The 27,270-nt window shown below is 39.0% G+C and overlaps 1 protein-coding gene across 10 annotated transcripts in view; it reads left to right on the forward strand.

Annotated features, from left to right (window-relative positions):
- The window catches only part of LOC132398011 (zinc finger MYM-type protein 3-like), a 113,089-nt gene that overhangs the window by 59,123 nt on the left and 26,696 nt on the right, over positions 1-27,270 (forward strand). For 5 of the 10 annotated variants that reach the window (XM_059976904.1, XM_059976903.1, XM_059976898.1 and 2 more), the window contains 11 exons: positions 2,392-2,542; positions 3,447-3,562; positions 4,961-5,047; positions 5,608-5,758; positions 8,706-8,878; positions 11,281-11,446; positions 18,319-18,389; positions 20,096-20,209; positions 20,470-20,644; positions 22,656-22,771; positions 26,789-26,963. In XM_059976904.1, coding sequence (XP_059832887.1) covers positions 2,392-2,542; positions 3,447-3,562; positions 4,961-5,047; positions 5,608-5,758; positions 8,706-8,878; positions 11,281-11,446; positions 18,319-18,389; positions 20,096-20,209; positions 20,470-20,644; positions 22,656-22,771; positions 26,789-26,963 — 1,495 coding nt within the window. The remainder of the gene's footprint in view (positions 1-2,391; positions 2,543-3,446; positions 3,563-4,960; positions 5,048-5,607; positions 5,759-8,705; positions 8,879-11,280; positions 11,447-18,318; positions 18,390-20,095; positions 20,210-20,469; positions 20,645-22,655; positions 22,772-26,788; positions 26,964-27,270) is intronic. The other 5 variants (XM_059976897.1, XM_059976899.1, XM_059976901.1 and 2 more) reach the window with 5 other exon arrangements.

Genomic DNA, 27,270 nt, shown 5'->3' on the forward strand with positions numbered 1-27,270 from the left:
CCCAGTACTGGTCATATTTTCGGAAGATACTGAAGCACCAGACAAAAAAAACCTGGTAAAATCTGAAGCAAGCTGTTACTGTAATTGTAAAGGATGCATGTGTCCTGATTCCATTTGTATTGACCTCTATGAGGAAGAACTACTTTCATACAATAAAGTGTTACAAGTTTGGGCAATGATGCTCACTGACCGTAATGCTTTGCCTCTATTAAAATAAAATTACAATTTTTTGCGACTCTTCACAGAACCTGTCTTGCTACGTGTTCTTCAAATGCATCACATCTTTTACAGTGTATTATCTGTAATGATTGGTGTACCACTCTGCCCTTCCATTCAGTGACACTCATCTGGTCAAATTGAATTTCACTACTCCAGTACCTGTCTCAGATAATCAATAGTCTTTTGCTTTCCTACTTTGCATTTGTCTGAATCATTTTAATATGGTGAAGAGCCTACTCTCCATCTTTGATACGTTTCTGAAGCCATCTTGATAACATCAGTTTTATCCACCCTCTTCTCACAGTGAGAAGCCTTCAAAGTATTTTGTTCTTGGCCTTTGCCTCAACAGTTCTGTTGTTTCCTTCATTCATAGTTTTTTGTCTCTCTTGTGATTGGTTTTCTATCTTACACCTTCCTGAATTTAACTATTCAAGATACTTTATCCCTGGCACTACATCTTCATAAATTACAACTCCATGCTTGTTTATCCCGCCTGGGTCCAAATTCATTAAAGCCTTGATTTGCTACTTCACTTTCCTCTTTGGCTGGGCCTCACTTATCCATCTCTTGATCTTCCTGTAGTCTTAATCCCAGCAGCATTTCTACTTCTTAATTATTCTGTTTTTCTGTCTTCCTGGTACGTATGCAGAAACTATTTTGTGTCATGGAAGGTGTTTAATTAGTTGTGTATCTCTCTTATCTATGGATTAGTTTGGGCAGCAATCTGTAACCAGGTTGCCCATTTCCACTTTTGAAATTGATTATCAGCCGTCTAGTTTGTTACCCCATCCTCTCAGGAATAGGTGTTTGTGTCAGCTTTATTGCTGTTTAATGGTGGACTAAAGAGTAATTGCAAAAATAGAGATCTTGAATCCTGTACTAAATGATGCAATTCTTTTCAGTAAAATGTTATTCGGACCACACTTGGAGTGTTGTGAGCAGCTTTAGGCCTGTTATTTAACAAGGAAAGTGCTGGCATTGACAGGGTCCAGAGGAGGTTCATGAGAATGATCCTGGGAGTGAATGGGTTAATGAATGTATGAGGAGTGTTTGATGGGTCTGGGCCTGTACACGCTGGAATGTCGAAGATGAGGAGGGGATCTCATGAAGCCTTTTGAATATTCAAAGGTCTCGATAGAGTGGATATGGAGAAGATGTTTTGGAGAGTGTAGGACCAGAGGGCACAGCCTCAGAATACAAGGACGTCACTTTGGAACAGACATGAGAAGGAATTTCTTTAGCTAGAGGGTTGTGGTTGCCAAATAATTGGGTATATTTAAACTAGAAGTTGATGGGTTCTTGTTTAGTAAGAGTGTCAAAGGTTATGAGGAGAAGGCAGGAGAATGGGGTTGAAAGCGATAGTAAATCAGCCATAATGGAATGATGGAGAGACTCCATGGGCTGAATGGTCTGTTTTTATGGTCTTAAAATAGGTATTTTATAAATTCCTCCAGAAATCTTTTTCATTTGTCTTTTATATGTGTGTATTTTTAATTGTTGTTCCAATTAGTGAGATAGGTGATCTCGGAATGGCGCAGCAGTTAAAGGAAACAATTTGCTCATTGTATACTACTTCCTGGAATCGGCCTTTCCCTTGGTTCCACTACCCTACTCGTTTGCACTACTTGCAGGATTTATACTTTGGATGTGTATCTAGTTCCCATTAAATGTTGTTGTTAAGTCTGCTTTTATCCCAATCTTTCTTGTGCAGACATCTATAGAATTAAACAGTTGTTTTCTGGGCAGCGCCTACAGTACCCATTATCTGTTGTAGGATGTTTAATGTTCATTCCAGTGAAACCAGGAAATTATATTAAAACTTTTTGTGGTAGCAGCATAAGTAGAATCATGCAACATGGAAATATCCTCAGGGAGACTGCTAAAAACAAATCACCTATGTTCAGCCAATCCTACATGAATTCTATTTGAATATTTCCTGCAAATTCTACCACTTGCCTATGCACTCAGGACAGTGTAGAACAGTTAAATAATCATATCAACATGCATGTCATTGGGATGTTGGAGGAAGTCCAAATGACCACCCAGCTCCTCAGTGGCATATTTTTTTGCTGTTGTATAACAGTTAAACAATGATTAATGTCTCAGTTCATTTTGTAATTATTTCTGAAAACTCAATTATTTATAATATGTTTCTATCTCTCCACTACTCAGAAAAACACTAAAGTACTTCCTTGTGCTTGGTGCAAGACTTTGGGTAAGAACTTCGATATGATAGCAAATGTGGATACCACTGGGAAGATGGGCTTCTTTTGTTCACTGTGCTGTATCACCTCATACAAAGTGAAACAATCTGGAACAATAGGTATGAATGGTTTAAAATTTCTGTCTTGTACTCTGCCACTTGCTATTAAGTGAAATGGCTTTCTAACTTTGTGTTGCATTGACCATTGTAGGATATGAAAAAGAGGTAAGCTTGTTTGACTGAAACAAAGGATGGATAGATGTAGCCCATTGAGATACAAGAGATAATGTCATGAATAGGTTAGTATCAACAACTGTGCAGTCAGAATCCTTGATAAACAAGAAACCCAGTCAACCCTTTATGCCGTTTTAGAAATGTGTATCAGAAATTTAGTTCGCCTTTATGAACAGCTTGTGGGGATAATGTCCACTAGCTGAGTGCAGGGATTGGTGTGAAATTAGGAAGGCTTTTTGTTTGCTATTATAAACCAGTGATTCTGGTAAATGCATTCTGTTCAGAATGCTGAATTGTCTTTAGCTGGCTCATTTCTGTTTGGTATGGAACATCTCTTAACAGCTAATATTAAGTGATGGTTCGTAAACTTTTTGTGCGGCAGAATGAAAGTTATTGTATTAATCACCCTCTAGTGCTTTCTCTGTTGGCACTAAGCTTGTTTATACAAGAGTGCTGCTGGTTGAGGCAGTCTGGCTGAGAGTAAGTGGCTTTTATATTCTTTAACTGAGATATACATGGGCATGTCTGGTAGTTGTTCATCTACATTTAGAAGTATAACACTGAGATTACAAAGACAGTTAAATGGAGATATTCACAGTAAATTGTTCATATTTTAATACTGTCCAGTGTTGTCTACTTAAATGTACACTTAAATGGATGATGAGCAACCATGAGCTATTTATACTTGATCTCACATTTGAACCTACACTTTTTGAATTAACTGAGCAGTTTCTTTTAACTGTCGAATGGTGAGCAAATGTATTCAGTGGATGTTTCATTTTATTGACAGGACCCAAGACAAAGTGCAGATTTTGTAAGAAGAATCTTCCAGAGCAGGTTTATTACAACATGACTGACCGAGTTGTGCATCAGTTTTGCAGCCCCAACTGTTGGACTAATTTTCAGGTAAGTTTTCTATAAATGATTTTTTTTTTGTTTTATCTAATGTGTAATTATTAATCAGACTGAAGTTTGCCTTGCAAGTGATGTGGGGTAAGTAATCTTAGTTAAACTTTAATAGCAATAATTTATTGTTCCTTTTATTTCAACTGACACCAGGAGCAGGCAGCTAGTTGTACAGACTTTAAAATTTCTTCCACAAGCTTCCTCCTAGAGAAAATACATTGTAAGCCATTGAAAAGATTGAAGTGCTGTTTAGTAAGGGTTCCATAAGATCTTGAGATGTAGGAGCGGAATAAGGCCATTTGGCTCATCGAGTCTTCGTTGGTTATCAATTTTCCCTCTCAGCCACAAACTCCCGCCTTTTCCCTGTATCCCTTCATGCCCTGACTGATCAAGAATCTATCAACATCTGCCTTAAATATACATAAAGACTTGGCCTCCACAGTTGCCTCTGGCAATGAATTCCACAGATTCACCACTCTCTGGCTAAAGAAATTCCTCCTCATTTCTATTCTAAAAGGACATCCCTCTATTCTGAGGCTATATCCTCTGGTCGTAGAGTCTCCCATCATAGGAAGCATACTCTCCACATCCACTCTATCGAGGCCTTTCAACATTCAGTAAGTTTCAATTAGGTCACCCCTCATTCTTCTGAATTCCAGGCCCAGAGCCATCATGCGCTCTTCATATGACGAGCCTTTCAATTCTGGAATCATTCTCGTGAACCTCCTTTGAACCCTCTCCAATGTCAGCACATCCCTTCTAAGATAAGGGGCCCAAGTATTTTCAGTACTCAAGTGAGGTCTCACCAGTGCTTTATAAAACCTCAACATTACATCCTTGCTTTTATATTCTAGTCCTCTTGAAATGAATGCTAACATCACATTTGCCTTGGGACTGGAAGAGGTTGAGCAACTATAGACTGGTGTACGAATAGAGAGCAGAGTACTGGTAGCTCAGGACAGTCAATGTTGACAGAGCACATTTACTCTGCAAAGTAGTCATCTAGTCTACACCTGGTCTCGCTGATGTAGAAAAGGCTATCTTGAGAACACAAAGTGCAATTGAAGAGGGTGGATCTCTTCCTTATCTGCAAGGGCTGTTTGGGTCCTCAGATGGTGGTGAGAAAGAACAGGTTCCAGGATAAAGTGGGGATGGAGAGGAGTGAACAAACCAAGGAATCACAGAAACAGGTGGAAAGGCATTGCTGACAGATGTGGGATTGTACTGCAGCTGGTAGAAATATTGAAGTAATTGTTTATGGTTGTGATTGATCTTGAGGGATGAGTTTCAGATATGTTTTAACCCTTGAATTGAGCAGCTGCACATGGATCTTGGACTCCATCCCTAAGAGTACCTACCCACTATTTTTCAGTTAATTTTGAAATCTTATTCTTGTAGCAATCAAGTCCTGAAGGCAGCATCCAACTTAGTTGCACCTATTGTCACAATATTTTCAGTGGGAAACCAGAAATACTGGACTGGCAGGTAAGGCATTGTGAAATGATTACTCATTCCATGAACATGTAGAGTAGGGGGAAAAAAAAACTAATAGATTTATCATCTGTTTATGGTTTGTTAGCGGCATTCCAATTAGCCAAGTTTCATTTTGCCAAATACTTCAGTCGTGGTGGAAAGCGTTTTGATTCAGAAAGCTGAGGTTTGGTTGAAGTATTCTGGTGATGATTATATAAAGTGTAAAAGTGAATTTTGTGGAGGAGAGGATAATGTTAAGCTGAGGAAATGGGAATTATGTAAGAGCATGCATGATGAGACTGACAATCAGAATGTTCTGTAGGTATTAAAAAAGCTTTTAATGCAAATTTTATAATACTTAATAGAAAATAACAGAGGGCATTTTTGCAATCCTGTGGTTCTGTATTTGGCTCCCACTCTTGGAATTTACTGCTTGTTAGTTCTCTTTGATTGTTGGCTACTATAGAAAAATCATTCAGGAATCTAATTTTACTAGCTTTTAACATTTTAATTGTCAGCTGCTTAACAGAGAAGGATTTTAAAAACATTGATATTTGGGCACTTCTTTCTAGGGGAGTGTTCGTCAGTTTTGTTGCAAAGTATGCTGTGAAGATTACAAGAGACTACATGGTGTTGTTTCGGTCTGTGAATATTGCAAACAGGAGAAGATTCTGCATGAGAAGATTAAATTTTCAGGAGTAGAGAAGAATTTCTGTAGTGAAGGTATGAACCTAAAGTAACAAAGCAGATCTGTTGCAGATGCAGGATTATTGGATCTGTTGTGACACAAGAGGTGAAGCCTCCAAAAACCACAAATAAGATGGTGTTATTAATAATTTTATGCATTATGGATCCCCTTCTTTATTCTTGAGTGTCTATATTCCCACTATATCTCTTACTTTTGCTGTCAATTGGAGTGATTATTGCTCAAAGCTCTGAATACCCTAATACTTCATGTTAATAAGTCCCAAATAATAAGAAAGCCATTGTAATGAAACCCGTCCTAGAACTTAACTTCCATTGCTGCATGTTATTCTGCCTTTTAAGATAATTTTGTATCTTTTAAATATTGCTGTCATTAAAAAATATTTTGCAGAATGGATTTCCTGGAACGTAATCCCCCATAACGTGGTATTATTGTATACTAAGTTTCGTTGTGGAGAATTTCATTTTTTGTTGGCCCAAACACGCTTGCAGAACAAGCACATGTTAGTGAATGACTGATAGCTGTCTTAAATCAATGTATTCAATATTAAGTATGATGACCTCATTGTAATTTGGAAACAATTGTCTAGAGGCCTTTACCTCAAGGTTCTCTTCCTCTTCACCTCCACCTCACTGCCCCGATCCATCTTTAGTCTATAGTTTCCCGCTATTTTCGCTCTATTTTGCTCTCAACTCAGGTTCTGTCCATTAGAATTACTTCAGTTTCCATGACCCTCCACTCTGATCTAAATATACAATGACACCTTCAAAGGCTCAGTTCTAGATGAATTGAAAGAAAGCTCCCTTTCTTCAGCCACTAACTCTTTAAAAATAACTGTCATTACCTCAATCCAAAACACACTACTCACACCTAGTAATGAACCTGCAACCTTTTTGCTGCCCAAGGCATTTAAATTTCAGAGTTGTATCCTACCTGAAAATTTTTCGGTCTTAATGTAGTCCACTTTTTATTCCCTTTATAATTACCATTCATTATTTCCTTTTGGGCATTTACTAAGGCATTTAATATGACTAATCATGCTGCTCTTACCCATTTCCTCTGCTTCACTGGCCAGGTCCTCCACAGTAATGTTAAGTCTGTTTTTCCTAGGTGCCCAGTGTTGTGATTCAGAGCATATATATTTACCTACAGTAAGATTTTGCATGTCCGTTCCTGCCCAAAGTGACCCAGCAGAAAACCCATCCACCTCTTTTGTTACCTCCATATCTGTTATTTCACCGGTTTTTCAAGTGCATTACTTCTAGCTTTCTGAACTTAATTGCCAAAATTGTACAGCAAACCAAGTCTTCCCTAATTTTCACAGTGCTTATTTGTATGGATGCAATGCAGAATAATATTTTTGAATGTATCTCAGTACATATGACAACCTATGCCAGTTAACTATACTAAACTAGAATGGCAAATGAATGTTTTTTAACTAAGTATGGTGTTGCACCTGTGATAACTTTTAAAGATTTTTGCTTTTTAAAAAAGTTTCCTTTATTTTATTCCTTTATATTTTTTGAAGGCATTGGTCCCCGGCTGATTCCCTCCCCCCAACTCTAAAGTCCATTCAGATTTTGATGAATAAATTTACAGTTTGTTCATGGTGGAATCCTCTTCTGCTATCTCAACACATTGCACTGATGGGTGCGGGAGTTTGAGTTGATAAGAAGTTCTGGTTTCTGTTAGTGAATTAATATTGGATAGTCTCTTAGAAAATGGAAGTTGATGTTCCTCCACTTGTGGATGAGAGTAATTTGTAAATTAGCCAACATGGTTTATTTTTATTTTGCTGAGTTTCTGTGTGAACTTATTTTGGATACAAAAGATAAGCTGTACTTTTATCAACTTTAACAGCCCTCCTCTCCCAGAGAAAGCAATTTTTGTATTGCTATTGCTGGAAGAGATCAGCACAAATAAAATCTGGAGCCTTTTAAAGTTTATATCACACTTTCGTGCATGAGGCTTCTTTAGTTTTTTGATGAACAATCTTCAATGGCACTTAAATACAACAAAACTAACAATCTGAAGTTGGTTCAAATATATGGCTTTTAAAACTAATAATACGTTTAAGTTAAAGAAACATACAATTTCAAGATGAACCGCAATGGGCTAGAAATCTTTTTGCTCATCTTGGTGTGAAAAATCAGATACATACGATGTAGTAGTTGCTTAATAAAAAATGTGTGGTCAGTAATTTCAGTGTCATAATGAAATCCTACACTTCATGCAAGAAAAATTGCTGTGGTATTTGAAATAGTCCAGTGCATGCTTAAGCAATGTTTGGGTTTTGGGAAACTAGGTATGACCCTTTGCTAGAAAATGCCATTATCATGATACAAATAGGTAGTATTGAATACCATAAGATGTGACAGGGCCTGTATTAAATGATAGAAAGCACCCATTATTCATACAAAGATATGCAAATATTAATAGTTGTAGCAAAATTTTGATAGAAAAGCTCATAGAATATAGTAGCTGCCTTTTAGTTTGGCAATTGGATGTGCTCCTACCAGCTGGGTAAATTAGTTTTTGCTTGTACCAGTGGATATAGTTCCCATCCTAACTGCCATGTTGTCTTGTCTGCAGAGTACTCTGCTGATATTATTTGTATGAAAGCACACATTGTTCTAGAGCTAAGTGTTCCATTATGGTGCAGGTGGCATCTCTGTGTGCAACTATTGTAATTCAACCATTGCCTGGGTTCACCTTTTGCTTTGCAATTGCTGTATGTTCTTATTTGCATTCTAATTTTCAGCTCTGTGGTGCCTTTGGGAGCGGGCTTTCTAGGCTTTGCAAAGGTGATACTTCAAGAGGGTATAGTTGGGAAGTAACAGGTTAACTTTGAGGAAGGGCTGTATCTTTGCCAACACTGGGTGCTTGGTTCTATAGGTATTAGTAGGTTTGCTGCAGCCTTCTTGACATGCTTTAATTTTCTTTCTTCGTGTGCATTGTCTGCAGGTTGTGTGCTTCTTTATAAGCAGGACTTTACCAAAAACCTGGGCTTGTGCTGCATCACGTGTGCTTACTGTTCCCAGACCTGTCAGAGGGGAGTGACCAAAGAGCTGGATGGAAATACATGGGATTTCTGTGGGGAGGAATGCAAAAGCAAATACCTACTGTGGTACTTCAAGGTCAGTAGGAAGTTGCATATCATTAGTTTTCTGGCTCTTGCATTCACCCTCACATTCTTTTTTTACCTCTCCCTTTCTTGGGCAAAGGATCTTGAAGATTTTATACCGATAGATTAGTGGTACATGATCATTGTTTGAGTATCAATGTGAGATTGTAGTGGATAACAATTTATTTCCACCTTTCTAGCCTTGTATTGCCACGTTCAAATGTAGTACACATGTAACTTCCCCAGGAAAAAACAACATGCTTACCTTAAACTGTAGGTTTTCTATGGTACCTTCATCTTTTGTGTGGCTTATACCTCAGAAGGCATTGCTGACTGCTGGAACTGATAAGGTATGAAGTTTGAAGAGTGATTGAAGCCAGAGAAGTTAACCAAGCATGTTTAGTTTTTAAAATATTTTTAAAAAAATACAATGTGGTTGAAATTAGGATGTTTACACTGACTTAATCTTTTGTTATCTGTTTTTTAGTAAATGAAAAGTACTTTCATCTGTCTAAACAACTCTATTTTCTGCACCCTGTTATTTAGGTAAAGTTATGGTAGTTGTATATGTTTTTTTTCCTTTAGACCAAAATGTTAAGCAAGTTTTGCATGGCTAGTATGCAAGATTTCATCTTCCCATCTCCCAATAAGTTGATTATTGTTCAGTATGGTGCAGTTGAATTGCATCCTAGACTACCGAGGGAGTCTCAGGAAACAGTTCTGATCTGTATTCCAAAGATCTCTGGCATTGAAATGAACTAGATACCCTGAAGAAGGGTCTCAGCCCGAAACGTTGGCTGTTTATTCTTTTCCATAGATGCTTCCCGACCCGAGTTCATCCAGCGTTTTGTGTGTGTTTAGATGTATTGAAGGCTCTTGATGTTAAAGCAAATTTCAGCATGGAAAATAAGTTAAAGGATGTGGAAATAGAACTGTCACTGATGTTTTCTTTTGACTGTGGTCAGACCAGTCTCCAAATTATATGTACAAATATTAATTAATCCAACATTTGAAATCTATAAACATTGGAATTACAATATTTAGGGTGATTAGATGATATAAAATTACAGACCCTTTAAACAGAAGGAGAAAATTATTTTGTTTTCTCTATTTGAGGGGCATTTAGGTTAAGAAAAAGACTTCAATTTTGAGGAGAGACTAAGGAAAAATGTATAATTATGCTCATTAGATGTCTGTGATAAAATAAGCAATGTTGATTGGATTTAGAATTTAGAACAGGAATAGGAATTTATGACTAGAAAACAACGGCAAATTTTAGGTCAGTGCTTGCAAAGAGGATTGAATGTAGAGCATTTCTGAAAATAGAAGTGAATAGCTATTAAAAAGGGAGATAAATTACTGGCAAATATGGTGAAATATCAGGAAACTATCTTATGGAAAATGGGCTTTAAAATGTTGGGCTGATGGGCCTCTGAGTTATAAAGGCATTTTCATAATTGACGAGGTAAGTTCCTTCTTGGCTACTGAAGAGGCTAGTGGTTAGTAGAGATGCACTTACCCTGAGTTTTGGTTCTGGGAACTTCAGGACTGGGGGAGAAAAATCAGAAGATTAAAGGTGATTAGGTAATGATTTTGATGATTTACCTTTATGCCGTCATGGTCTATGACTAGTGCCTATATATATTTTATATGAGAATTAAAATAGAAAAATTTATCATTGTACTCCATTCAAATGAAATCTGTTCTTTAATATTACATATCCCAACATTAGTTATCTTGGCAGTTTTTAAAAAAAAATGTTTCTTTCACTGTTTCTCCACAGGCATATTGTGAACGTGGATTATGTAGCCACTGTTAAGCAGAAGCACGGACGTTTTCTTACAGATCATTTGTTGTATTTAGGACATTAAATTTTGCCATATTGTCATTCAGCTTTGGAAACAAATTTTACCTTTCTCCCCTTCCTCACAGAGTATTGGATCTGTGGAACAAACTCCTAGCAAAAGCAGTTAATGATGTCGATTAACTCCATTAAAAAAATGTGGCTGGATAAGTATCTGGCTAGAAATACGATCTATGGTAGAGATAGGTGCAGACACAGATCATCAAATGCTTCATGGAACACTGGTTCCTGTGCTCCTGGGACCATGGAATTGTCAACTGCGAAGAACAACTGGCCAGGTTTGACTGATTGTGGATAGATTTTGTGGAGACATTGTTATTCTTGAGGGTGCGAAGAAATTTTGCAGAACTTTCCCTCCGGTCACTGAGCGTACTTGGTAGAGCCCTTGAGAGGGCAGGTTGTACACGGTCTTTGGAAGGAACAGGCTTGATGGACTGAACGGCCCTTTTCTCGTTCCATGCTTCATGTTAACAGCTGTGACCTGCCTTGTGCAACATGTTTGTTTGGGTGCGGAAGTTGACTGCTTCCTAATTGTTCACTGTGTCCTTCAGGTAGCCAGATGCCATGCCTGCAAACGTCAGGGCAAGCTTCTGGAAACGGTACACTGGCGCGGGGAAATTAAACACTTCTGCAACCAGCAGTGCCTCTTGCGCTTCTACAGTCAGCAAAACCAGCCCAATCTAGCGACGCAGAAGGGACCTGAAAGTCTGCTTAACAGTAAGTGGGGAGAGAAAGCCGCATGTTGTAGGCAGTGGACGTGATAAAGTAGTAGAGCAAGTTGCACTGCAGTACCAAGCAGTGCTTTGCTAACCACAGATTTAATAGCTGTTGATCTATTAGCCATTTCGCGGCAACCATTGAGGTGCGACGGCTTGACCGTTCTTTGCTGGGAGACCTGATCTTCACTGTATCTGTGCATCTCTGTACACTTGTCACTGTAGGTAATTCATTTACACTGTCCATAGAGGCCCATCAGTGATATGCGCATTGTCTCTCAGCATTTTCACTACTGAATGCGAGATGAAAGTCAAACCTGAACTGAGTAATTTAATGATAAACCTGACAGTGTACATTCACTTTCAAGAGATTTCACTGTCGTGATTGCAGCTAGTAATTGTGTGTTCATCATCTCATGAATTGTTGCAGCTTTGCTTTTACTATTTTGATCAAAATCTCTCAGGTTATTGCTATCTTAATTACATCCCCCCCACACATTTATCCCTGCTGCACTCTTGTTCTGAGGAAAGGTTAGCTTGGCCACTACTTGCTCATTTCAGTTCTACACCTGCCTCTTCAGAAATATCCACTGCATATCCATTTGAGTAAAAATGGTTTGTTTTATCATTGCTTATTAAGAATTGCTTTCCTGTCTTCTTTTAGTTAGGAACTCGTGCGCATTGGTTGTGGTGGGTGGGGGGAGGTGATTAAATATTTTATTTTGAGTGCTGAGAGATGCTAGGGTGGTTCCATGATGACACTTATTCATATTCGACAGTGCAACAGACCTTTGGTTTACTTTGCATTTGTGGTAGTTTGATGGTTGACAACTTGATTTGAAATTCAGGTATAAATAGTAATGCTGATAATTATATAAAATGTATCCTTCTCCAGCACTCATCTTGGCATTTTGTAAAAAAAGCCTATTTTTAAAGAGGATCTTTCATGGAATTGCTGTTTTTCGTTTGGTAACTAACAAGTCCACAAATGTGTTTAACAAAAGCTGGTTGTGGTTAATTATAGGGCTTCATGATAGAATTTGCTTACCTGTCATATGGTGTCAAAGGATCTTTGTTGCGGCAAGTCAGTGTTTCATCCAAAATGCGGAATACAGCATTCATTGACTGAAGCATCATCCTTGATTATATACTCGTGTTGTGAAGCATGAATTCTTCTGACTTTGGTGACAGTGTTATCAGTGATGCAAGCTCACTGGCGGGTTTTGCAGTGTTGATTACACACACTTTTGGTGAGTTTTGCAATTTCAGCTTGTCTTAGGACATCATGAAATGCAAATGTATAAACTTTTTTATGTGGAGGTACTAAAAAAAATATTTGAAGTCAGTTAGGTTCTCTAAGATAGCTGCCCCAACCCAACTTTGATTATTCTTCCATGATGATTTCGAAGTCTCATAGTTGAACAGGTTTAAATAAAATTAAATAGTTTTATTTCGTAATCAAGAATTTAGATCTTGTGTCTATGGTTGGTGTTCCAATTTCCTTAATTGTTTCATTTCACAGTAATAGCACAAGTGTATATATTTTTTAATACTTTTCAACTGTTAAAGAAGACAATGATTTTATTAGATTTTTTAATATTTTTAAAAATGTAGTTCAAGGGACTTGCTGAGTTAAAAAAAAATCATTGCTTGTAATGGTAATTAACTTTTGAGAAATGGTAAGTTTGTTTAGATTATTGGTGAGGCAGGTTTTGATTATTGTTTCACTACTACTTGGTCATCATAGATAAACCTTTTTAGTATGACTTTCGCTTTGAGCTGTGTGTTGTACAGAATTATGTTTTATTTTTCGGCTCTTTCCCTTTTGTCTTAAGACACCACCACCAACGCCACAACATATTTTTGCCCCAGCCCTTTTTGCAAGGAGTAGGAACTCATGGTTGTTACTGTACAACAGTGGAAATTTTGTCTCTGATTTGCCTTGGTGGTTGAGGGTTGTAAAAAGTAATAAGTTCTTGTAATAAATAGGAATAGGCCATTTGGCCTCTCAAGTCTGCCACGTTATTCAATAAGATGTCTAAAATGTCAAAAATGCTCTATTTAGCCATTTAAATTTTATTTGTTTTCAAAAATAGCTTTAGTGAAAAGCCAGTTACATGAACTGTCTCCTGAAAACCTCCAATGAAAGGTGCAGAGCATCGTGATGAACCATGCTATTTAATTTATAATTTAGCATTATGCATTTCTGTTGTGTGGTTCATTAAATACATTATATTGGCTTGCTGGGCTATTTGCTCCTGGAATTTGGATCAATATAAGGTGAATTAAAGCAACTGCCATATTAGGGCTTTGCTTTGGCTTCGGCATAATTAACTGAGATTAAAGTGAATTGTTGCATTGGGCATCTGAAATTTCATATAATGCCAAGTCATTTGTGAAAAATAATCAGTTTCCATCTTGAAGTTCAGTCATTCAGAGTTGGATAAAGTTAAGAAAGCATTGATCTGTAAAACTACTAAGGTGAAATACTGCTAGGTGTTTTATTTATACATAGCTTGCACACATTGCTAGCACAGGCCATCATTTATTGCTCTTGTGATTGGTGGTTTACCATTGCAGATAATATACTCATGGAATCGGTCTGTTAATGAATTTTGAGTATCGGAAGAATGTGCTTTCTAACGGTGAAGTATATTGGCTTAAGAGTCATTTTCTTGTAATTTCCTTCCTTGCTGGTGCATTATTGACTATACATTAAAGGGGTGAAGTGGCAGTAATCCCAAATACAATGTGTATTCTTCAAATCCAGTTGCACTGAATTGAGGTGTAAAATATTTTATAAGTGGGGAATGAATGTGATAGTACTTTGATTTAAGTCATGTTATTTTTGCCCCTTTATTGAGACCTGGGATTTGTACTAGTGTTCCGTCAGAGCATTGCATTTGGATAACTGCTGTTGTATGGTTCATCAACAGTGTTGCAATTCAAAGCAGTCAGTGAAATCGTTATACTGCAGCTGACACTTTGATCTTGTTGAAGGACTACATTGCTTAAGGTAGATTTCTACATCTGTCAAGTGGATTGTTTAGTTAATGTTATTGATACTATTTTCTTCACTCCAGAGCTCTTTAAAATAAATTCAAATGTATTTAAATTCCCTAGTTGATGTGATGTGATTAGCAGTGTCTCTGGGATACTAATGCAGTAAAATATCTAGCTTGCACATGGAAGCAAATATAATCAACCATTTGCACTGGCGTCACAAAACTGCTGGCCACACACATATTTAATCATTTGGTTTGTATGATACTGTAATTCACTTCCGTTGTTCAGGGTAGCACTAGAAATCTCTCAGAGAAATGCTTCTTTGTAGCACACACCAACCTGCTCCAGTCTATGTTTTGAAATAAAGCAGTGCAAGGTGATGTTTGCCCAACATTGTTCATGACTGAAGTCCTGATGATAGATGGATAAAGTTATGGGTAAGGAGAGGAGGAGTGGTGAAGCGGGTAAGTGGAGGCATTAGCAATGATCTTTCAAGAATCAGTAGTTTCTGGAATGGTTCTGGAGGACTGGAAAATTCAAATGTCACCCTCTTTAAGAAGAGAGGGAGGCAGAAGAAAGGAAGGTTATAGGCCAGTTACCCTGACTTCCGTGGTTGTGAAGGTGTTGTTAAAGATGAGGTTTCGGGGTGCTTGGACAAAGTCAGCATGGTTTCCTTAAGGAGAAATCATGCCTGACAAATCAATTGAAATTCTTCGAGGAAGTAACAAGTGGGATAGACAAAGGAGAGTTGGTGGATGCTGTTTATTTGGATTTTCAGAAGACCTTTGACAAGGTGCTGCACATGAAGTTACGAGCCCATGATATTATAGGAAAGATCAGCGTTGTTAGAAGATTGGGTGACTGGCAGAAGGCAAAGTGTCAGAATAAGCGGGACCTATTCTGGTTGGCTACTGTTAACTAGTGGTGTTTTGTAGAGATTGGTGTTGGGACCACTTCTTTTCATGTTGTATGTCAGTGATTTGGATGATAGCTTTGGTGGCTTTGTGGCCAGATTTGCAGACAATACAAATATAAGTGGAGGGACAGGCAGTATTGAGGAAGAAGAGTGTCTGCAGAAGGATTTAGATGTACTGGAAAAATGGACAGATGGAATACAGGAAGTATATGGTCAGATACTTTCGTAGAAGAAATAAAGGCATAGGTTATTTAATAAATGGGGAAAAAATTCAAAAATCAGAGGTGCAAAAGAATTTTGAGATCCTCATGCAGGATTTCCTAAAGATTAAATCGGTGATGAAGAAGACAAACGCAATGTTAGCATTCATTTTGAGAGAACTAGAATTTAAGAGGAAGGATGTGATGCTGAGGCTTTGTAAGGCACTGGGTACACTGCACCTGGAGTATTGTGTGCAGTTTTGACCCCTTTAAGAAAAGATGTGCTGTCTTTGGAGAGGGTCCAGAGAAGGTCACAAGAATGATTCCAGGAATGAGGAATGTTTGATGGCTCTGGGCCTGTACTTGCTAGAGTTTGGATGAGTCAGGGAATTTCATTGAAGCATTTTGAATACTAAAAGGCCTAGGTAGAATGGATGTGAAGGGAACGTTTCCTATAGTGCAGGTTTCCCAGCCTTTTTTATTCCTTGGAGCCTCACCAATAACCAGGGGTGCATGAACCCAAGGTTGGGAACCATACTCGTAGTTGAGTTGATGGCCAGAGGACACAGCCTCAGAATAGTGGTTCTCTATTTAGAACAGAGATGAAAAGGAATTTCTTTAGCCCGAGGGTGGCGTTTCTGTGGAATCCATTGCCACATCCATTGGCCTCCAACGAGTGGAGGACAAGTCGTTGAATGTATTTAGTGGTGGTTGATAGGTTCTTAGTGAGTTAGGGCATCAAAGGTTATGAAGTAAAGGCAGCAGACTCATTGGGAGCAAGTGGCCTAATTCTACTCTTGTGACTTATAATCTTATGGTATGGGTGCATGTCCTGTTCTGCAAATATTTTTGTCAGGTGTTTTGTTCCTAGGACTGTCAATAATTTGAAAAGTGAGGAATGTGGTATTACAAGTAATTTTTTTTCTATAGCTTGGGATATTTGGAAACGTGAAAGATGATTGGACTGCACATCATTTGATTTACATTTCATTATTTTCTGAAAGAACTAATTGGCTTAATGTTGCATTTAAGGCTCTAAAGCTAAAATTTTCTCGTGCCTTACTTTTAAAGCATTCTGCTCCAAGATATTGTGCCTCGATTGTGTGCTGAAACACACTGACTAAGGTTGGTAAGACCTTGGAGTTCAGGCTATGAAAATTACACGGTTTCCTGATCCTCCTGTGGGTTAACTGTACTAGAACTTTGTGGAGGCAGCCTCATATTGCTGTGGATAAGGTGGTTTGATGAAGTAGACTGACATGGCTCTATTGTACAATGCGATTGGTTTGTGGTAGATCTCCTGGTGAGGATCTGGTTTTGCAAACATCCTGGGACAAAAGGAGGATAATATTTTTGAAGCTGGCCAAGTCTGAGGAGGAACCTCCATAATCTCTCCTGGTTGATAGAATGGAGTGTTTTCTTGGGTGAAGGGCCATGAACTGTGATTGATGCCCGTATCTGGTTTCCTCCCATGTTAGTTTGCTATTATACACCAGCTGCCATGTGGGCCTGATCCATTTCAAGTCCTGGTCCATTGGCAAGGTGAACTAAGTTTGGCTTACAGCAATTAAAGGTGCTTTAATAGGATATTTTTCATCTGAAACTGACTCAAAGGAACCCATTCATGTCTACATATGTCCTTCTGTTAAGATAAAATTTGAGGAAGGGGTACAAAAATTTATTTTTCTGCCTCAATAATTACATCCATTCTTGGTGAATTATCAGTGACAAAGCAAATTTACTAATATCTTATTCAGAAGGTTCAGTTTTAGATTCTGCAAAGGATTTGCAGACTTGCAGCCTGATAAATAACCCAACATAGTAAATGATTTAAAAACACCTTTGTGTCTTTGGTCATTGAGAACATTTCAATTGGCTTTTTTTAAAGCAAATATTCATATAATGACTTCACTTTGTTTTCTGTGTCTCGGAAATATCCTTCCTTTAGAACAATGAACACTTTCTGCCTTGATTTGTAATGCAGAAATTTGAAATTGGTAGTTAATAGCTAAATGTTTTCATTGAATTTGATTCTATTCTGTGTGAACAGTAGAATTGTGTTTCAACCTGGAAGTGAAGTTCAGTTTTATTGTTGTTCAGATGAAGTTTCTTTTATGTGTAACATCTGCATTGAGTGAATGCAGTTTTCCTAGATCCAGATTTAGTCACATTTTACTTTACCTCATTTAGATCTCAATTGGAGTTAACTTGGTATGGATTGTAGTTTTGTGCAGTGGGCTAATGCCTGGTAGATGCTTGTTTGAACCCCTCTGGATTTATTTTACATTTCAAGTAGTGCAGAGGTATGACCCGTTGGCCAAGCCGTAATCCATGCCCAAATCCCAGATGTCAGAATGTGTGCCTTGAGTCCTCTCGAGCCCATTCATTCAGTTGCCAACATTTCAAAAATGTTTTTGTTTCATTTAGTCATGAAAACAAATGCATTAAACATGTATGAAATTCCCTAAAATGAAAAAAATAATTTCATTAATTGTATTTTGTCCCAGAACCTCTGGCTTGTAATTTGCCGTGCACATGTTGCACGACTAGCACAGACGAGTGCAATTACAGAGATGTGCAGTGGTGACCTCAAGTGACTTCCACGTTATGTGGGTGATTTTTTTTTTGCAAGTTGACAGCTTACTGAGGTTTTGTAAACATGCACACCCAGAATTGTGCGCAAATTCGAATGTGCACAGTCACAAACATCGGCTCAGTTTGTTTCAAACAATCTGTGTCTTTTGTTTGCAGATGAGGCGCAGGAGTCTAAGAATGCGACGTCTCCAACTCCCTCTCCGACTCCCTCTCCCACGAAATTTGAAGTAAGTAAAGTTTTTTTTGTTTTGAATGATCTTCCACCTACCATAGGAGTGGATTGAAATGTTTTTTTTTGCCATTTTAACTCCACATTCAGTATGCTTCCTCCCATGCCCCGGGTACTAGCTGAACAGTTGAGGGATTGAACTCTGAATGTCCGAGGTATGTGCATCCATATTCCATTCATAGCTTTTTGAAACAAGGTAGTTGGTTCCAATCACAGAAAGGTTCCCATGGAAATGGATGCACTCTGTACAATTCAGGCATGTTGCACATGTTGATCATGTCAGGAAGCAGCAGTATTATTTTAAACCACTTAAGTCTTAAACTCTTTTTGTGTTATTCTGCAGAATATGAGAGTTTGTTTCTGAATTTGCGTACTGCTGCCTAAACGTAATGGATACACAAATGTAAGCCTGAACAAAGATGCTATAGCTTATCAAGCTCACTTTCTTAACAGACCGTGCGCAATCTGTCCTGTGATGGATTCCTTGCCACCAGTGTAATCATAAGAAGGAAAGTTCTGCAAAATAAGTGGTCTCCAGTAATCAAAACTCCAGTTTTTTATCTTGTATTTGTATTACTCGCTCAAAACTAGACAGCTGCCCTCCACAATCCCAGCATTGCCAGAATTGCACTGTTCCATGGAGCATTTGATTTATCTTTGTGCTTATCCTACCTTCAAATCCATTATTAACCATTTACTTTATATAACTTTTATTTATTAAGGAGTTAATCAGCAAAGCATTGGTAAAAAGCAGTGTGAATGCTGAATATCTGAAATAAAAACAAAAAAATGCTGGAAACGTACAGGCCATTCAACATCTGAAAGAGAAAAATAGGTAAAGTTTCAGATTTGACTCTTCATCAGAATTGTGTATTTAAGCATATTTTGTTTGTATTTCAGTTTGTAAAGCATTAACTGCTTTTATTGCGAGTTGCTTGCACAGTTGCACGACCCCTGGAAGGGGGAGGTGGCATTGCACTGAAAATCTTCAATATTATTTGTGTCCAGAAAGATTGTTTTCAATCAAATGGAGGGTAATTCTGTGCATATATGATCAGAGTTCCTTCCCTTCATCTGCTTGATTGTAAATTTTATTTGAAAAAAAACTTGTGTTAAGATATTTAAAAAAAAGATTTCTTGGAAATTCAATACAATTGTGACTGCAGACAGGGGAGGGGGTTTCTGGTCCTCTTCTGTCTGCTGGGTTATTGTTTATGGTCATATTTTGATTTTAATATTTAAGATTCTGTTCATTAGATGAGAAGGCTCAGGAGCCTTAACTGTAATAATTCATCTCCACAGCTGTAGAATACAAAAAATTAGTGCATGCTATATTATGAATGGCAGCACCCTCAAATAGTAAATAATCATTAAAACGCCACTAAAAAGAAGCTGTATTTTGTTGGGGATCCGAGATGGGGAAAATACAATGTACTGTTTATTGCAGTGACCTGAAGATAGGAGTTCTTGTATTCAAAGAATAAAATCAAATTTTGTATTAAAAGTTTGGAGAAATTCTGGGATTTGGAATGTTGTGTTTTCAGTTATCACATTGTTTTCATAACATTTAGTTACATTCCATATATTCTTTGACAAATTATCAATGATTTTTTTTCATTTTCCCCCCTCCCCTCCCCCTCCACTCCCCCACCCTCCCCATTTTAACCCTACTAACCCATTCTGGGGTTCATTTGTGATTACAAGCAGCACTCTGGTACCTCACCCAGTGGCCATTCTTCACGTGCAAGCTTGGGCAGTGAATGTGAGGGAGACAGCACAGCTCAACCTGATTCTGTCGTCTCTTCAATGACCACACAGGTACACTTGAGCAGGCATCTCCAGATAGTAACTTGGAACAGAAACATGCTGTGATTTGTGTGGAGGGAGGCCTCATGTTTTAGTCCTACTACCCCCATGACTGAAATTAGCTGACTGTCTCAGACAAAAAATTCAGCCTGGAAATTTCCTTGTCTTTACAGTTTGATGTGTGATATATCAATTTGGGGTAAAATTGCTTGTTCATTTTTCTAATAATTTAACTATCCTGTATATTTCTAATTAAATTTTTTTTTTATTAGGCATCTGTACAGACTCGATCGTCAAAACAACCACCGCCACCTCCACCTCCACCACCTTCACCACCATCTCCACCTCCTGTGACACTGAAGAACAAGGCAATACTGTGCAAACCCTTGACTCAAAATAAGGGTATCTCCTGTAAACCTGAAATGAAGTCCAAAGGATGTCAAACAGGTAAATGAGGAAAGTAAAGATTAAATCTGTATAGTAGATTGTAGAAGAACATAGCTATTTATTGTTAAGTGAACACAGAACATTACCATACAATTCAGGCCCTATAGCCCACAATGCTGTGCTGAACATGTACTTACTTCAGAAATTACCTCTGGTTACCCATAGCCCTCTATTTTTCTAAGCTCCATGTACCTATCCAGGAGTCTCTTAAAAGACCCTATGGTATCTGCCTCCAACACCATCGCTGGCAGCCCATTCCACGCACTCACCACTCTGTTTTTTAAAAGAAACTTAACCTTGACATCTCCTCTGTACCTATTTCCAAGCACCTTAAAACTGTGCCCGATCGTGTTAGCCATCTCAGCCCTGGGAAAAAGCCTCTGACTATCCACACGATCAGTGTCTCTCAGCATCTTGTACACCTCTATCAGGTCACCTGTCATCCTCCGTCGCTCCATTATTCTCAACCTATTCTCATAAGGCATGCTCCCCAATCCAGGTTAGATCCTTGTAAATCTCTGCACCTTTCCTATGGTTTCCACATCCTTCCCGTAGGGAGGTGACCAGAACTGAACACAGTACTCCAAGTGGGTTCTGACCAGGGTCCTATATAGCTGTAACATTACTGCTCAGCTCTTGATCTCAATCTCACATTTGATGAAGGGCAATACACCATATGCCACTTTAACCACAGAGTCAACCTGCGCAGCTGCTTTGAGCGTCCTATGGACTGGGACCCCAAGATCCCTCTGATCCTCCTCACTGCCAAGAGTCTTACCATTAATACTATATTCTACCATCATATTTGACCTACCAAAATGAACCACTTCACACTTAATCTGGGTTGAACTCCATCTGCCAGTTGATGTCCTGCTGTAACCTCTGACAGCCCTCCACACTATCCACAACACCCCCAACCTTTGTGTCATCAGCAAACTTACTAACCCATCCCTCCACTTCCTCATCCAGGTCATTTATAAAAACCACGAAGAGAAGGGGTCCCTGAGGCACACCATTGATCACCAACCTCCCTGCAGAATGTGACCCGTCTTCAACCACTCTTTGCCTGCCAATTTGCCAATTCTGGATCCACAAAGTGAGGTCCCCTTGGATCCCATGCCTCCTTACTTTCTCAATGTTGTGCCCATCTTTGATTTACTCTAAATCAATCTAACCTTTCCCTCCACTCAATTTATTCCTCTTATCATCTTGCACACAAGTGGAAGATGAATTAAATTCTTTGCATATTCTTTTAATTTTGTAATATTGACTGTACAAAGTAAATAGGTGATGTTCCCAGACAAATAATCCAGGTTACAGAGACCATGAGTTCCCATTCCAAGGACAGTAGAAAAAAAGGCATGATCGTTTGTCTTGGGGCTTCCCTTAATTTTGTTCTTCAGTTATTTTAAATTTGAGAATCCTGAAGTATACTTTTGTTTTTCTATAATCTTAAAACTTCCTTCCATCAAGAGGTGGGGGGTTGGTAGAAATGAAAGCACGTCACCTGGATTGGTCTGATTTTTGTTTCAATCTTGACATTGTCCATCATTATTTGTCCTGTTCTTCTGGTAGTATTTGTAAATATCATATTCAGAAGCTGTCTGCCAATCTCACTGCCTATCTACATGCAAATACTGTGCGTATTCTAGGATTGACAGTTATTGTACATTGCTCAACACGTTAAATATTGGGATGCCTCAGCTTGGAAGAGTACTTTTAGTCAGATGTTCACCATGCCTTGTTTTATTCCCCATTGTGGCCCTTACTTATACAACACAGATCTGTAAGTCTTGGATTATCAGATCATTTGTCACTATTTTTAAAGAAGTTGTTCTCATTAATGACAGAATGTGTTTGTTATTGCTTGGGGAAGAATTGGTGGAATTTGAAGTTCCATACTGCTTACAAAAAGCAGTTAAAATTTACTAAGATTAAATCAGTAATTTTGAGTCAGCATGGAAATTAAGCATTCCAACACACTTTTGAAAATTTTTGATTTCTGTTTCAGAAGAGGAATGGAAGCCACATTTGATTGTGGTACCCATCCCTGTGCCAGTCTTCATACCAGTGCCTATGCATATGTATTGTCAAAATACCCCAGTGCCTTTCTCTATGCCAATCCCGGTAAGTTTTACAGGTCATATTTCAAAGCCTTTTGAGTAAAATGTGCTTATTTACTTGGTAGCCATTGTCAATCAAGATGAATTTATTTTTCCTGTTTAGGATCACAGTTTAAATGTATGATTGATTGAAAGTCATGAGAATGATTAAAGCATCAAACTCTGCTGCTGCAAAAGAGTTTTGATTGGCTTTTAAATTTACTATGCAGTCGGCCCTCCTAATCCGCAGGGGATTAGTTCCGGGACCCCTCACGGATACCAGATTTCGCGGATGCTCAGGTCCCTTATTCAATCTGTGTCAATGCGGTGGACCTTAAGACCCAGCGGAATCCCAGACCTTATTTAACCTGTCTGAGTGCGGTGGACATTAGGACCCGGTGCCAGAGATCCAAATGCGCAGTAATTCTGTTCACGAAAATAGTCACGATCACGATTGAAAATAAAGTGGAAATAATAAAGCCATCGAAAAGGGGTGGAACACCATCATCGGTCATTGTAAAAGCTACGTCGATTAATGATCAGAACAATTTTAAAGGACAAAGTGAGAAAGGCTCTGCTCCGATGAAAGCTACAATTATTACTAAGCAACACAGTGGTTTAATTATTGGGTTTTGGAGTTTTGAGTTTTTGATCTTCCACATCATCCCGGCACGGTGGAGAGTGCACTCGGGAGCGATCTGTCCCGAGTCCCAAGAACTTCTGTTCCCGGGCCCGGCGCTGAAACATACATTCTTAAGTGTTTTATATCCATAGAAAGGTAAAATATATACTATATTACTAAGACAAACATTTGACTAACTGACGCTAAATAATACCAGATGTACCTGTTCCGACTTACTTAGTAAGAGAACTTCCGATTTTTTTCGATCCCGATGCACGATAACCCACACACATCCGCCCGTATACTTTAAATCATCTCTAGATTACTTATCATACCTAATACAATGTAAATGCTATGTAAAATGGTTGTTATACTACATTGTTTAGGGAATAATGATGAAAAAAAAGCCCATACATGCTCGTACAAGAAGTGCTGGAAGAGCACTTCCGGGTTTTCATGATTCGTGGTTGGTTGAATTTGCGCATGCGGAATCTGCGGATAAGGAGGGCCGACTGTAATTTTTGTCTGTTAAAGCTAATAGAGTAATTATAACACAGTGGGAAATAGTGACATTTCTATAGAAGGGTCTCGGACCAAAACATGGACTGTTTATTCCCCCTTCTGCCTGACTTCCTTCAGCAATTTGTGTGGGTTGCTCAAGATTTCCAGCATCTGCAGAATCTTGAGTTTAGGATGTGCATGTATGTGTGTATGTCTTTTTTCAGTGCCTACATTCCCCCCCCCCCCCCCCCCCAACCTAATTTTTTTTACTCTGTTCATCTGACATGAGGGCTATTCTGTATTAGTATTTCTGAGAACTGTAGTTTGTGCCTGCTGGTTGTTTTTTTACACGGTAAATGTTTGAAACCTACTGCCAGGTGAGTGGTAGGAGCGAATACACTAGCAATGTTTGAGAAGCATTTAGACAGACAAACTGTATGAACAGGCGAAGAATGGAAGGGTATGGACCATATGGGATTTGTTAGATTGGCATTGTTGTTGGCATAGACATTGTGGGCTGTAAGGCAGGTGACTCAAGAGACTAAAGATACTGAAATATGGAGCAACAATCAATCTGCTGGTAGAACTCAGCAGTTCAACCTACTGAGTTCCTTTAGTAGATTGTTTCTCTAGTGCTGTATTGTCCTTTAGTGCTTCTGATACCTGATTGGTTGTTTGATGCTTCAAATCACTTATGAATCACATGGACTATTCCTCTTCTCACCCAGTCTCTTGCAAAAATGCTGTCCCCTTCTCACAATTCCTCCATCTCCGCCACATCTACTCTCAGGATGAGGCTTTTCATTCCAGGACGAAGGAGATGTCTTTCTTCCTTCCTTCCAAAGGGGCTTCCCTTCTTCCACCATCAACTCTGCTCTCAAATGCATCTCTCCCATTTCCCACACATCTGCCCTCACCCCATCTGCCCACCACCCCACTCAGGTTAGGGTTCCCCTTGTCTTCACCTACCACCCCACCAGCCTCCGGATCCAACGTATAATTCTCGGTAACTACCGCCACATCTAACAAGATCCCACTACCAAGCACGTCTTTCCCTCTCCCCCCCCCCCGCTTTCCGCAGGGATCACTCCCTACGCGACTCCCTTGTCCATTCATCCCCCCATCCCTTCCCACCGATCTTTTCTCTCCTGGTACTTATCCTTGCAAGCTTAACAAGTGGTACACCTGCCCTTACTCTTCCTCCCTCACCACCATTCATGGCCCCAAACAATCCTTCCAGGTGAGGCGACACTTCACCTGTGAGTCAGCTGGTGTGGTATCCTGCGTCCGGTGCTCTCGGTGTGGCCTTTTATATATTGGTGAGACCAGATCCAGACTGGGAGACCATTTCGCTGAACACCTATGCTCTGTCCGCCAGAGAAAGCAGGATCTCCCAGTGGTCACACATTTTAATTCCACGTCCCATTCCCATTCTGATATGTCTATCCATGGCCTCCTCTACTGTCAAGATGAAGCCACACTCAGGGTGGAGGAACAACACCTTGTATATCGGCTGGGTAGCCTCCAACCTGATGCCATGAACATTGACTTCTCTAACTTCCGTTAATGCCCCTCCCCTTCTTGCCCCATCCCTTATATATTTAGTTTTTTTTCTCTCTCTGCCCATCTCTCTGTGTGTTCTCCATCACCCTCTGGTGCTCCCTTCCCCCTTTCTTTCTCCCTAGGCCTCCCGTCCCAGGATCCATTCCCTTCTCTAGCTCTGTATCCCTTTTGCCAATCACCTGTCTGGCTCTCAGCTTCACCCCACCCCCTCCAGTCTTCTATCATTTTGCATTTTCCCCTCCCCCTCCTACTTTCAAATCTCTTACTATCTTTTCTTTCAGTTAGTCCTGACGAAGGGTCTCAGCCCAAAACATCAACGGCGCTTCTCCCTATAGATGTTGCCTGGCCTGCTGGGGTTCCACCAGCATTTTGTGTGTGTTGCATGAATCTGCTGTATTTGGTTATTCAGTTTCATTTTGGGGTATGATAGAACTTCTGATAATTCTGTCATAAGCTGATGAAATTATTATATGTTGAATGGTTTAATCAATTTTAGGCACAGCAGGAAACTATACTGACTTTTGTAAAGGTGAGAGGGCTTTGTGGAAGGCAGCAGTTACTCTGCATTATTACTGAGGATATTGCATTAAAAATGCTTGGTTTGTTGTAACATTGAATCAGGTTTTTAGGTCTAGCAAGTGAGACACAAAACACTGACTGTGAATAAGAATATTCATTATTTATTTATTTGCAAACGTTTTAAAAATCAGCCAAGCATTCATGTTTCCCCAAAGTACAGACAGTACAAAGCTGAATATTCAACAACTACCCTTGGCTAAAAGCTCGTGCAGAGCGTACCTTCCCAGTGATGTTGGTATTCCCAAATGCCTGAAAGGAAGAGAGAACAAGCCTCTTCCACATGTTGTTATTTTAGACCCGAGATATTTGAAACTGGACTCTTGATGGCTAACCAATGAGAAAGCCAGCTGCAGTTTGTAAACTAACCATTCACGGCAAAGCGACTTTCAACAAGCAGAATAACCCCCCCCCACACACACACACACACACACACACAAATGTTTGCAGAGTTTTCAGAGGATTAGACTGGTCTTGAGAACAAATGTTGTTATTTTAATGGGAAGACTAGAATTGTTGAGTAAAAATATTTTGTAATATCTATGTTTGTTGAGGAGGAGTATAAGATACCTATGTTTTGCAGAAATGTTGATTATTGAGTTGGTTGATAGCAAGTTCTTGAAGTGTTTTCAATTGTGGGCAGTAATTTGGGGAATAGGTTTAATTACATTCACACATAAAGAAAAGTGGAACAAAATGTACAAGTATAGAAATGTTTGATAATTTTGTTAGTGGATCTCCTATATTTGTTAACAAGCTGTTGTGTGGTTTGTAAACCAGGTCCCTATTCCGATGTTCCTTCCTACCACTTTAGACAGTGCTGATAAAATAGTAGAGACGATAGAGGAACTGAAAGTTAAAATCCCTTCAAACCCATTTGAAGCTGACATACTCGCTATGGCAGAGATGATAGCAGAAGCTGAGGAAATGGAGAAAGCTTCATCAGACCTTTGTGGTAAGTGTAATTTTCATTTTATGATACCCTTCTCTTTGTTCCAAAGCCTTAACTGCAATGTGAATCTTTTTTGAGGCTTTATGAATTCAAAGTATTACACCCATTCTTCCTTGCTACCTAAAATTTTCTCGCGGTGAGTTGCCCTAAAATGTGCACCTGCTCTGTAACTTTCTGATCATAGTGCATCATGTAGTTTCCAAAGGCTTCCAAAGTTCATCTTTGAATCAGAAACTTTCCTTGATTTTAATATTTTGGACGACTTGTTCTAGGTCCAGCAGATAAGTACAATTCCAAAAGAACACTGCAC

This window comes from Hypanus sabinus, chromosome 8 (assembly GCF_030144855.1).
Source record: "Hypanus sabinus isolate sHypSab1 chromosome 8, sHypSab1.hap1, whole genome shotgun sequence".
Taxonomy (NCBI): domain Eukaryota; kingdom Metazoa; phylum Chordata; class Chondrichthyes; order Myliobatiformes; family Dasyatidae; genus Hypanus; species Hypanus sabinus.